This window comes from Astyanax mexicanus, chromosome 25 (assembly GCF_023375975.1).
Source record: "Astyanax mexicanus isolate ESR-SI-001 chromosome 25, AstMex3_surface, whole genome shotgun sequence".
NCBI classification, from domain to species: domain Eukaryota; kingdom Metazoa; phylum Chordata; class Actinopteri; order Characiformes; family Acestrorhamphidae; genus Astyanax; species Astyanax mexicanus.
Window position 1 is genome coordinate 20,825,742 of NC_064432.1, and position 13,873 is coordinate 20,839,614.

A 13,873-nucleotide genomic window follows, 5' to 3' on the forward strand; every position below is an offset into this window, starting at 1 on the left:
GAAGGTTGCTTTTAGAGAGTGTGTGTGTGTGTGTGTGTGTGTGTGATGAATATTTGATAAGGTCTGCTGGTGTGTAATCTGATTTGGGCACAGTAACAAGATTTCTTTCCCTCTATAAAATCTTCACAGAGAAGCAGGGCTAATGGAAAAATCTGCTCCACAATACCTGCAATAATCTCACCATATACACGTTCTCTCTCTCTCTCTCTGTCTCTGTCTCTGTCTCTGTCTCTCTCTTTCTTCTCACTTTTTTGCATCCCTCTCCCTCCTGTATTCCTCCTGTATTTCTTGTTTCATTCTTGGTGGCATGTCGGCTTGGTGGTTAGCACTTTTGCCTGTTAGTGTCGAGGTCTTGGGTTTAAGGCCCTATTCTGGGTGGAGTTTCCACAATCTCACCCTGACTGCATGTGTTTCATCTGGAGACACTGGTTTCTTTACACAATAAAAAACAATCAATCAGGTTAATTTATTACTCTAAATTGCCCTCAAATTGGTTTCTCTAAATCGCCCCGTATGTATTTGGGGAAAATGTCTATCTTGCTAGTTATTCCGGTAGAGATTATGCTGTGTTCGATTGGCTGCTGCTTATTGCCGGTGTGTGTTGGTAAAGTGCAGTATGTTAAAAGGATTGTGTAATGTTGATTGTAAAGGTTTCTTTGAGCTCTTGAAAGGTTCCTTTTTCTCTTTTACACACTCCCGTTCACCACTTCACTTTCTGAATCAGTTTCTCTGATTTTGCTATTTATAGGTTTATGTTTGAGTAAAATAAACATTGTTATTTTATTCTATAAACTACGGACAACATTTCTCCCAAATTCCAAATAAAAATATTGTCATTTAGAGCATTTATTTGCAGAAAATGAGAAATGTCTGAAATAACAAAAATAACCCTGGTTTTAATCACAGTTTTTATGCATCTTGGCATGTTCTCCTCCACCAGTCTTACACACTGCTTTTGGATAACTTTATGCCACTCCTGGTACAAAATTTCAAGCAGTTCAGCTTGGTTTGATGGCTTGTGATCATCCATCTTCCTCTTGATTAAATTACAGAGGTTTTTAGTTTGGTAAAAACAAAGAAACTCATCATTTTTAAGCGATCTCTTATTTTTTTCCAGAGCTGTAGATGTGCAAATAAACAAACTGTCCAGTATCTGTAGAGAAGTACTGTGTGATATGATATGGGATGCCCCTAGTTAATGTAAAAAAAGTGGAAAAAAAAAAACAAAATTATGGAAAAATATGAAATAAAAAATATGAAAAGTAAAGAATAAGGAATATGTATAGCAGCTGGTTGAAATATAAAATAGGAAGATGTAACTGTGTGTGTGTCTTGTCTTTACCCTCTCTGTCATTTCTCCGTCTGTTTCCCCTCACACACACATCCCTCTGTCCTCTTACACCTCTTTCACTTTTCCCTTTTCCATTCCACGCTAACCCTCTGCTTAGCTCTCTCTCTCTCCCTCTCTCTGTTTTTTTCATGTTTTTCTTTTTCTTTTTAATGTTTTTCACAGTTTTTCATTTCACTGTTTTGTTTTTCCTTAATGCTTTTATTGATGTAGTTTTCTGTCACTTTTTATGTTATTCTATATTATAATTTACTTAATATGTAATGTGTTTCTCTCTCTCTCTCTCTCTTTCTCTCTTTCTCTCTCTCTCTCTCTGCCCGCAGTCTGTGCGATGGCTGTAAGGAATTGTCTGGAGTGTCAGCAGCAGCACTCTCACTGTAAAGTCGGAGGAGAGAGCAGCCAGAAATTGGAGCAAAGCATTGTGGGACCCTCCAAATTCATGCCAGCACAGGCAAGCTACACAACAGAAACACACACTACTGTACCAGTAAACTTTAAAACATGCCAAATCAGCATGCTCACACAAAAACCTTGCATCTCTATATTGAATGATTTGTACTGCCGGTCAAAGAGACGAAACGGGCAGAAAATAAATTCACAAACTAAAATATCTCTTCCTCTATTTGCACACACTAACATGGAATGATTTGAACGTTTATAATCCAGTCTATACATTCTAGATTCCCCTATAGTTATGAAGTACAATGCAAAGTACAATGAAATTTCATCTTTGCACACCATACAATAATAATTATAGAGCAGTGTGCCTTTGATCCTTTTCCCATCTCCTTTTACCGCTGGGTGCAGGGATTACGGTTAGCTCGTTAAGTACACTGCTATTTTAGCAGAATCCTTTGGCAAAAAGGTTTTTTATTTCCAGAAAGTGTAAAGCTCTGAGCTCATCTATAATTCAGCTGTTCAGAGACATGGCTGAGTAAAGGCCCTATATCGCACTGTCAGTGTGGAAACGGCCAAGAGAAACACCTTCCCTCAGCCTGGACTGCTATAACAGTCCTAATGGACCTTCAACTGCTATTGACCGCATATTGACAGTGGAATGGGGGATTTTTGCTATTATCCTATATAAGCAGTGGACTGAAAACCTTTTTTTTTTTTTTTTTGTTAGGGTTTTGCTCATGGCCACAATATGTTGCATTTACTTGGGGATCAGCAGGGTATAAGGAAAAAATCAAGAAACCACATTTTCTGAATCAGTTTCTCTGATTTTGCTATTTATAGATATAGGTTTGCTATGGTTAGGTACATTGTTGTTTTATTCTATAAACTACAGACAACATTTTTCCCAAATTCCAAATAAAAATATTGTCATTTAGAGCATTTATGTGCAGAAAATAAGAAATGGCTGAAATAACAAAAAAGATGCAGAGCTTTCAGACCTCAAATAATGCAAAGAAAACGGGTTAATATTCATAAAGTTTAAAGAGTTTAGAAATCAATATTTGTTGGAATAACCCTGGTTTTTAATCACAGTTTTCATGAGTCTTGCATGTTCTCCTCCACCAGTCTTACACACTGCTTTTGGATAACTTTATGCCTTTACTCCTGGTGCAAAAATTCAAGCAGTTCAGTTTGGTGGTTTGATGGCTTGTGATCATCCATCTTCCTCTTGATTATATTCCAGCGGTTTTTGATTTGGTAAAATCAAAGAAACTGACCGTTTTTAAGTGGTCTTTTATTTTTTTACAGAGCTGTATTCATCTTTAAAATTTATATATATTTGTGTGTGCATATGTGTACAGAGTCCTGTTGACATGGTGACCGGAGGAGTGTCTCCCATCCGTGATGTGGACCGGCTGCTGCAGGATATGGACATTAACCGTCTTCGGGCTGTAGTCTTTAGAGACATTGTAATTTTTCTTTTCTCTTAATTTTCTTGCTGTTTTAATTTTTTTTTTATTAGATCCAATTAAATGCAATGTACTAAATAATTATTAATGCATAGTATTAAATCATTTGTTGTAGATACTGAGTAATTTACAGTAAATACTGAATCATTTTTTATGCTTACATTGTAATTCATAGTAGGTACTAAATAATTCATAGTATATACTGAATAAGTCATTTGTAGGTACTGTTTAAATCATGCTATATACTGAATTTTGACAGTAGATTCTACATAATTCATTTAATTTACTTAATATTTTTTTATAGATACTAAAGATACAAACCCGTAGTAGTAGTTAATAAAAAAAAATAATAATGTGTTTAATTGTGTGTGTATTTGTGTGTGTAGGAGGACAGTAAGCAGGCTCAGTTTCTGGCCCTGGCTGTGGTTTACTTCATTTCTGTGCTCATGGTGTCCAAATACCGAGATATTCTGGAACCACAAAATGACAAGAGAACCAGCACGCAGCGCACAAACTCTACACGCAGCACAGGTAACATACACACTCACTCTTCACATAGCACAGGTAACATACTAAAACTCTACATGCAGCACAGGTAACATACTCACCCTCTCTATGCAGCACAGGTAACATACTCACGCTCTATATGCAGCACAGGTAGCATACTCACCCTCTCTATGCAGCACAGGTAACATACTCACGCTCTATATGCAGCACAGGTAGCATACTCACCCTCTCTATGTAGCACAGGTAACATACTCACGCTCTATATGCAGCACAGGTAGCATACTCACCCTCTCTATGCAGCACAGGTAACATACTCACCCTCTCTATGCAGCACAGGTAACATACTCACCCTCTATATGCAGCACAGGTAACATACTAACATTACACACAGCTCAGGTAACACACACACACACACTCTACACACAACTAAGGTAACACACACTCCTAGAGCACATTCAACACAATTAACACATAGAAAGCATGCCTAACACATACCACAAACAGCACAGGTAACATACATTCTACACAAAGCACAAATAGCATGTGTCTATATTTATAGCACACACACGCATCTGGCAGACATACAGCAAAGTATATATAATCTGTGTGTGTGTGTGTGTGTGTGTGTGTGTGTGTGTGTGCACGTCTGTGTCTGTACAGAGAGCGTATCTTCAGACCTAGAGAATGGAGTATCTGTCCGTCGCAAAGACTCCACTGTCGGAGACGAGCGCGCTGTGTCCCGGAGTGCGCCGGACGCTGTGTCTGAGGCCCTGTCCACCCTGTCCTCAGAGGTCAGGCGAGGTCAGGAGGTTACGGACAAGGACGGCAAGGGAAAGAACGTGAAGGACATCCTTAGGAGTCTGGTGAGCGCGCCTGCTGATGACATCATGGTGGACCCCAGTTTACTGCCCACCGCATTCCTGGGCGCTGTGGGAGACGCGGCCCGTGACCAGAGTGTCCAGTTCCGCTCTTTTGACAGGTCAGTAGCCTTGATTAATTGCCTGCCATCTGTAGCTGAGATCAAGCCGCTTCAGTTTACAGAAATGGATAACATAACTAAAAATCTATGGAAGCAGGTACCCAGCAATTAGCATTTGTTAATTGGGGAATGTTCATATTCATTTACAGCTCTGGAAAAAATGAAGAAACCATTTCAGTTTCTCTGATTTTGCAATTTATAGGTACATGTTTAAATAAAATAAACATTGTTGTATTATTCTATAAACTATAAACAACATTTCTTCCAAATTCCAAATAAAAATATTGTCATTTAGAGCATTTATTTGCAGAAAATGAGAAATGATTGAAATAACAAAAAAGATGCAGAGAGTTCAGACCTCAAATAAAACGAAGAAAACGAGTTCATATTCATGAAGTTTTAAGAGTTCAGAAATCAATTATTGGAGGAATAACCCTGTTTTTTTATCACAGTTTTCATGCATCTTGGCACATACTTTTCAACCAGTCTTACACACTGCTTTTGGATAACTTTGTCACTCCTGGTGCAAAAATTCAAGCACTTCAGCTTGGTTTGATGGCTTATATATTGTATTATATTATATTCCAGAGGTTTTCAATTTGGTCAAATCAAAGAAACTCATCATTTTTAAGTTGTCTCTTATTTTTTTCCAGAGCTGTGTATAATATGGTAATATATTTGATAGGGCTGTTTTTAAGGCGTAAATGTGGATCCTAAGCCTTTCTATAAATACGAAATAATTTTTAGTTGATACAGAATAAATCTTATTAGATTCTGATTAGCCCATAGCAGATGATTAATACTTTATTACAGATACTGCATTATTTCATAATACATACTATATCATTGCATAGTAAGTACTAAATCATTCATAGTAGATGAATTAAACAAGTACATGCTAAATAATTAATAATAAAGATTCTCAGGGATTGTATACTGTATTTGTGCTGTATGCTTTTTTTCCTCCTAGCATAAGGCGTAGTTTGTTCTGCATTCACTCTACCTCGCTCTGCATCAAGCCTTGTTAAGTCACATGATCGCTGTTATTTATGTTATAATTGCAGTGTTTTCAACATGTTTGTCGTAAAACTCATCTCACAATAACGATACAATTTCGATTTATCAGCCTTACTTAAAAGTGTGTTTAGAGGTGAAAGTGTCTGACAGTACTGGGGTTTCCCATGGCAACGCAGCAAGAGTTTGCTGATCTGAACCTTTTCCCCTGCCCTGAAGCCAATTAAACTCTGAAAACCACAAAGAACATTTTTCAAACTGCACATGAAAACCGTTTTGGCTGTGAGTGCGTGGCAGCTCCGCCGAAAGGCTTTTTGAACTCCACTGTTTCATCTCTGACTCGTCTCAGAGCACGTCTTACACACACACATCACACACACACACACACACACACACACAAACACTGCATGTCTGTCTGCAGGAAAGCACATCAAAACAACAACACACTCAACTGCCTTCAGGGGGGACATGCACATCTATAGAGTGTGTGTGTTATATGTTTGTGTATTGTGAGAAATATGCTGTAACATGTCGAGAGATAATGATGATGATGGAAGGTGTGACTGTTCCTTTTCATCACTTCATTACCAGTAGTTTCAAGCCTTTAACTTCTTCACTAGTAGTCTAATTAGCAGTCACATTAGTGTGAAATCTGTCTATACTGTCGGAATGTTTTTAACATATTTTATAGCAGTTTCTGCTGCTTTTCTGTACTGTTTGTGACAGCCTAACTTCTTGATTATCATGACAACCATCTAGTAACACCCAAGCAACCATCAAGTATTGCATATTGGCTGGTTAGCAGCACCATAACAACCACCTATGATGCAAAGATAACACTAACTAACAAACAGCTAATAAACAGCAAGCGACATAGTACAAACCATCTGAGATACGAGTTTCGTTGATTTTACCAAGTTTAAAACCTTTGGAATAAAATCAGGAGGAAGATGGATGAACACAAGCCATCAAACCAAGCTGAACTGCTTAAATGTTTGGACCAGGAGTGGCATAAAGTTATCCAAAAGCAGTGTATAAGACTGGTGGAGAAGAACATGCCAAGATGCATGAAAACTGTAATTAAAAAGTTATTCCACCAAATATTGATTTCTGATCCCTTAAAACTTTATAAAGATGAACTTTTTCACAATTTCTTTGCGTTATTTGAGGTCTGAAAGCTCTGCATCTTTTTTTTTATTATTTCAGCCATTTCTCATTTTCTGCAAATAAATGCTCTAAATGTCATTGTATTTGGAATTTGGGAGAAATGTTGTTCGTAGTTTATAGAACAAAACAAAAATGTTCATTTTTCTCAAACATTTACCTATAAATACAAAATCAGAGAAACTGTTTTAGAAACTGAAGTGGTCTCTTAATTTATTCCAGAGCTGTATATAAGATAAAACACATAGGAAACATGTGCTGATCACAGATAGCAGAGATTTTCTGCTTGTTAGACCCAGAGTGCCTAATATGGGCATGATGCCAATCACAGCGGCCTGTTCTAGATGAGATAGATGAGCCATATGCCATCTTCCTCTTCTTTTTTCCATCTGCTTCTATCCTTTGCTTTTAGATTGCTGCCACTGTCTCCCTCTCTCTCTCTCTCTCTCTCTCTGTTGTTCGTGTGTGTGTGTTTTATCTGTGGAATGCTTTGTCAGGTATCAGGAGCTGCTCATATCTGCTGAGGGATTACTGTGGCTCCTGAAGGCTGCAGAGCTGGAAAGGATACACTCACAGCTATAGTACCGTACTTTGCTACTGTTAGTTCCCTTTAGCACCCCTGCTTCACTCAAGTATCATTAAAACACATTCTTCAGCACCAGTGTCTATGGCCACACACTCAAATTGATAACCAGTGCTGTGTTTTTAGTTTTCTTCAGCACCAGTGCTATTTCCTCCAATGCTTTTAGCTTCTGTTTGTAATGATTTAGCTTCCTTTAGATCCAGTTCCTTTAGTATTGCTACATTTATTCACTTGCCTTAACTCCCTTAGCTCCAACATTTCCTACCACTTTCTGTCTTTAGCACCAGTTCTGTTTAGTTTAAAACTTTTAGATTCTATTAGCACCGTTGTTGTTTATTCCAGTGCCTATAGCTTCCTTATCATTTAATTTCATATTTTTATCCCATTTTCTAGCACATGCCTCCTCCGATACATGTGAAGTCAGGCTCCGCCTCTTTTTTAACTGCTGCTGATGCAGCATTACCGAGTAGCATTACAGTGTGCTCGGAGGAAAGCGCAGCGGCTCAGTTCTGATACATCAGCTCACAGATGCCTTGTGCTGCGGACATCACCCTTTGGAGTGATGTTGGGAGAGAGCTCCATCCACCCTCCCAGAGAGGGCAAGGCCTATTGTGCTCTCTCAGGGCTGTATGAACAGGATTCCAACCGGCGATCCCCTGAGCTCCAGTGCTTTCAGCACTACTGCTTTCATTGGCTTTAGCAACAATGTTTTTAGCTTTGCATGCTTTCAGCTTCCCTTTAGCTGCTTTCCAGTTAATTGTTTTAGCTTTTTGTGTCTATGCTTTTTGTTGTAAACTCTAAGGTCTTTACTTTAACTTTCTGTCCTTAGCTTCCTTTAGCACCAGTGTTTACTACAAATATATTAACTTTCTTTAAATCAATTGCCTTAAGTTTCCTTTATTTTATCTCCCAGATCCGTCTAGTTGTACAAGAGCTAGCTAATGCCTATAAGCTTGTGGTAAGCTAAGCTAATTAAAAGCTTATAAAAGTATATAGTGGAATGATATTTATTTATTTTGCATTCTACCTATATGTGTGGTGTAGGTTTTTGCTTCTGAATGTCACAAGCATTGTGATATTTCTACCTAATTAAATTAGAAAAAGTCTCTTCTTCTGTTACAGTCCACCTTTATCATTGGGGTTAACTGAGATCAGACCACCGCAGGCCCGGGCTTGTTCTGATTTTAGAGCAGAGATTAAGATTAGGGGTCAGCAGGTTACTGAATCAGTGTGTAAGTGTGTGTTGTGTTGTGTATTCCCAGGCCTGAGAGGAAGGGTTATCTCCCTGTGGAATCCCCTGTAGGAGAGTTATCTTGATGACTCTGCTTTCCACACACAACCTCTTAAGCAGACACACTTGCACGATCACTCTGCACACACTTTCACTTTACATGTCTGTTTAAATCTCTCACTCTCTCTCTCTTTCTCTCTCTCTCTGCTAATTAAAAGTGTGTCTTTAAATATAGATTTATGTATATATATCTAATAAACTGAGTTGGACTTCAACGCATATTTATGCCTGAAAAACTGGACCAATTTTCTTGATTTTGTTACATTGTGGACATCTGGTCTGGTTAGTTTTGGTTTCACACTGCATTAAGTAATGTCCTGTCCTTTTCAGGGTTGCACGATAATATTGGAATTATATTGGCATTAGTTTAGCATTAATTTATGGATTTAAGTTAATTTTAACATATTTTTATTAGTTTTAAAGCTATGAAGATACAGCTCTGGAAAAAGTAACTGAATTGAAAACCTCTGAAACACATGTAAGAAGAAGATGGATGATCTTATGCCATCAAACCAAGGTGAATTTTTGCACCAGGAGTGGCAAAAAGTTATCCAAAAGCAGTGTGTAAGACTGGTGGAAGAGAACATGACAAGATGCATAAAAACTGTGATTAAAAAACAGGGTTATTCCACAAAATATTGATTTTTTTTTATTGATTGACTCTTAAAACTTTATGAATGTAAACTGGTTTTCTTTGCTTTAGTTTAGATCCAAAAGCTCTGAATCTTTTTTGTTAGTTCAGTCAATTCTCATTTTCTACGAAAACAGGCCCTAAATGGCAATATTTTTATTTGGAATTTGGGAGAAATGTTGTCCGTAGTTTATAGAACTCCCAGACCTGTGGCAAATTCTGCCTTAGTAGTGTAGTTCAAGATAATACACTTGCTTGTGTTGTTTTATCTATAAAATAGTATCTTTTGCGTTATGCTAACCTGTCCTCCTTTTCTCTAATATTTCTTTCTCTAGGAGAGCACATATTACAGTTGATTACAGATTTTAGTTGTTGATTTAGAAATGTGATCTGATGAACTCTGATTCTTTTACAGTGAATGTTGCTTAATTTTTTTTTCTATACTGTTATAAACAGATATTTTTGTTTTCTCATAATCGGTCAATTGTTTTTATTTTTATCAAGAGCTTGGCCTGGTGCTGTATTGGTCTTATTTTATTGCCAGTTTTCCACCTTTCACTCTCTGACTGCATGTATGAATGGCTTTACTAGTTTAAAACGCCAGTCGATGATTAATACCAGCAGCTATGAATACGGCCTCTATACCTCATAGCGTCATTTGATCAGTTACTTTTGACCTAGACATGCGGTACGCCTGTACACTTCCATAAAGATGCCACCAGTGTGTATATATGAGTGTGTGTATGTGTGTTACTCCACCTTGCTCCACATACTTCCACTATAAACCATCTTTCACGGTACTGGTGCGATTGCCATTGGATGCTGACGCCTCCATGTGGGAATGGTAGCGGGATTTACGAGCTTTGGAGCCTGGAAAAAGCAGAATCTCTCCCAGATAATGCTGGCCCGGGGTCAGAGGTGAAGTAGACGCTAGATTTATTTACTGTCCTCACCACCCTGATTCCACCATATGTCTTTCTGACCCCTACGCCTGTTTTGACGGAGTGTCTGCAAATATTTGCTGATGGGAACCAGAGGCTGGTAAACAGTGTCACTGCGATGCGCCCGCAGAAATTTGATTTACTCTTTTAAAAGAGAATATATGGAAGAAAAGAAAATACCCGTCTTATAGGAGGATTCACAATGTGCTCGGGAAAGTTCTCCAAGATGAGGTCATAGTGACAGGCTGACCTAAACAATATGGTGATTTATCGTCTGTGCGTGTGTGGGATATTTTGTGTCTATTGTCACATAGTTTTGACATGTACTACTCTGTATATAGGAAGATGTACTTTATGTTGGGAGTGGCTTGACTGTTCATTTTTACATCTTCTAGAAAATGTGAATAAAATCATTGCTGCACGTTGCTACACATTAACACAAAAAGTACAGATTCTAGAATTATTGCGATTATACCACAGATCCATTATCGCTGAAAGATTTTGAGTTAAAGAGGACGAGAAAATATATGATCTGTTTGGTTATAAAAACTCTGCAAGTTAAAATAGTTCCATTGCTGCTCTGTTTGTAGCTGCGCTGTTTGGTTTGTAAGCGCTGCATCGTTGCTAGTTTGCCTGTATGTGGTGGAGTAATACATGGAGAGCTTCCGTTACAGTGCATTACCGGCTGATAACGGCACTTATAGAACGTCTCTCAGCCAATCATATTGAAGGATCGGAACTAACTGTGGTATAATCAGAGTTTTAGTGTTGTTGGGCACCCAAAGATCCCAGCCACATCACTCCTCCTTAAAAATAAACAACAACTGAGTTCTCAGGAGGTGTGAGTGTCTCATATCAAAAGAAACAGTACTGTGCAGTAGTTGTAGAAGTAGTCCATTTGTTTTAGCAAAACTAAAAACTAAAAAGTAACAAGAAGTTAGTCTGAAGAACAAAGTTTAGTTCTTTTCTTCTGGACACCTCCACCCAGTTCCCCAGTGGATGTGTTCAATTCCATTAGAAGCTCAGCTCTGATTTACCAAATCAACTGTTGGTATAATGAGAACTAAATAAATAAGATTCCATGAGAAGACATTTGGAGATTTTTTAATGAACACAGTGATTTAGAATCATGAATTGTAAACAAATGCTATTTATTTTTATTCTTATCTTAGTGTTTTACTGAGCTAAAGCTTTTCGTATTTTGAAAATTTACTCAGGTGCCTAAAACCTGTGCAGAGTACTGTAAAATATTTAAGGTTTTTATGTTTAACATTATTTTTTATTTATGTGATACTTGAGATGCCCATCTCTACTCTAAGCACATACTTTGTTTGTCTTTTTTATGTATGCTGGTAAAGTAGCTCAAGTTTTCTGGTAAAATCCTTTTTTTGTGCTGCTTGGAAAGTCAAGTTCACAAGGACGATGAATGTGGGTCTACTTTTTCTGTGTTGACTTTATGTAAGATGAGTTTACCCCATAATGCCAGCGAGCATTTAACCTTGCAGAAAAATACAGCACCGCTGTTCATAAAACTCCCTGCAGCTCAGCCTGCTTTCAGATTGGATTTCTTACCAGCTGATGTTTTAGCTCCTAAACACACACACACACACACACACACATGTTCACACCCTCTGTCACGTTTCACTCGATGTCAAGTTGAGGTAGATTACAGGAAACATGCTGGCTGTATGTTGTCTGTGCTAACGCTGGTTAAAAATGCTAAATAATTCAGCAGTCTGAACCCAAACCTGGGCACCTAAACACACACACACACACACACACACACACACACACACACACGCACACACACACTGCTCTCTGATTTTTAGCTGAAGGCCAGGCTGCTCTGATTAATTGACAGCAGTGTTGGGTTGGGGCTAAGTGTAGCTAATGGTGTTCTGAATAATTTAAACAGTGGAACAGATGGACGCTCTTCACCTCGACCCCCAGCATACAGTCCAGTCCGCCTGGGCCACACTGAGCATGCTCAGACTGGACTTCACTCTGGAGAACGGCAGGGGAGAAAACTGATCTAAAACGTGCTTTGATTTCTTCAGTGCTGCAGTGTGAACTCTTTAACACAGGAGCTTGAGAAAACTACAGTGTCGAAATTATTCCTTGATTTTTTCCCCTCCTGAGTATTAATAATAATCTGACTAATCGCACGGTTACGCCTTTGTTGATTTGATGCTGTCTTCCGCCGTATTTGATGGAGGAGTATCTAAATATACTGACTTTTAAGTCCTTGAAACTAGTGCTGGGCGGTATGACCAAAATGTATATCACAGTATGTTTTATTTATTTATTTATTTAGCATGACTGGGCTTTTATGTAGGTTTGCGACTTACTCTGCTTTTTGTACATATAATGTACCGTATTTTTCGGACTATAAGGCGCACTTAAAAACTTTTTATTTTCACAAAAATTGACAGTGCGTCTTATAATACGGTGGGCCTTTTGTATGGATTTTACTCGTCAGGTTGTAAGGAGCAGTAAACACACACTCCGTGCAGCGTTATAGAGAGTTTCAGTGCTATACAGAGTCCAGAGCCGTGCAGCTCCGAGGCTGGAGCAGCAAATAGCATTAGCTAGCTTATTCACTGTTCAGAGATCAGTATTATCTAAATTTTACCCGTCAGGTGTAAGGAGCAGTAAACACACACTCCGTGCAGAGCAGCAATAGCATTAGCTAGATGCTAACCGCTTAGCTAGCTAGCTTTTTCACTGTTCAGAGATCAGTATTTTCTAAATTTAGCACTTTTAATACTGCTGGAGCAGTATTATTAGAGTTAGATGCTAATCGCTAAGCGTTCACCGTTCAGAGGTGAGTTATCGGCCTGTAAGTCTGTGCTGCTTTGCCTGGCTAGCATTAGCTAGATGCTAAGCGCTAACTCTCTCAGAGGTGAGTTTTATCAGCCTGTAATCTGCTTGTTTACAGTGTTAAAACAAGCTACGGGGGACGAATCGCTAGCTAATATCTCACTGTCTTACCAGAACACGCAGGATTACTCAGTGTAACGCTGTCGTTTAAGTTTGGGTTAACTTTACTAGTTTAGGTGACTAGCTAGCGTGCTAGCGGATAGCTATGCTAACGCTGGTGCAGCAAGCCTTAGTGGACATCTGGAAATCTAAGCTTACTGTAAATAAACTGAAGCACGTTACTCACCCAAATAAACAGTTTTCAGGAGAGGAATCTGTGTAGATTAATATCCAGCACTCGTTTGACTTTGAAAGAGCTAGATTTATATATACTGAGACGCTCCACCGGCAAGCGACCACCCCCGGTGGGGGAAGGGAAACATGGCGCCACCCCTGTTCACTTTGATATAGGCACCCTTTCTAGTGTCACTTAACGCGCCTTATAATGCGATGCGCCCTATGTATGGAAAAATAGCAGAAAATAGGCGTTTTTTAATAGTGCGTCTTATAATACGGTGCGCCTTATAGTCCGAAAAATACGTAATATAAAACACTAAGGATTTAAATTAAGTCTCTGATTACTATTGGGTTTATTTCGTCCCACAAAATTGCACAATATATGAAGAAA

General features: G+C 38.5%; 1 protein-coding gene across 4 annotated transcripts in view; it reads left to right on the plus strand.

Annotated features, from left to right (window-relative positions):
* lrba (LPS responsive beige-like anchor protein) overlaps nt 1-13,873 on the plus strand; it is a 273,015-nt gene that overhangs the window by 70,516 nt on the left and 188,626 nt on the right. For all 4 annotated transcript variants that reach the window (XM_049472639.1, XM_049472641.1, XM_049472642.1 and 1 more), the window contains exons 27-30: nt 1,672-1,799; nt 3,109-3,216; nt 3,603-3,747; nt 4,384-4,702. In XM_049472639.1, coding sequence (XP_049328596.1) covers nt 1,672-1,799; nt 3,109-3,216; nt 3,603-3,747; nt 4,384-4,702 — 700 coding nt within the window. The remainder of the gene's footprint in view (nt 1-1,671; nt 1,800-3,108; nt 3,217-3,602; nt 3,748-4,383; nt 4,703-13,873) is intronic.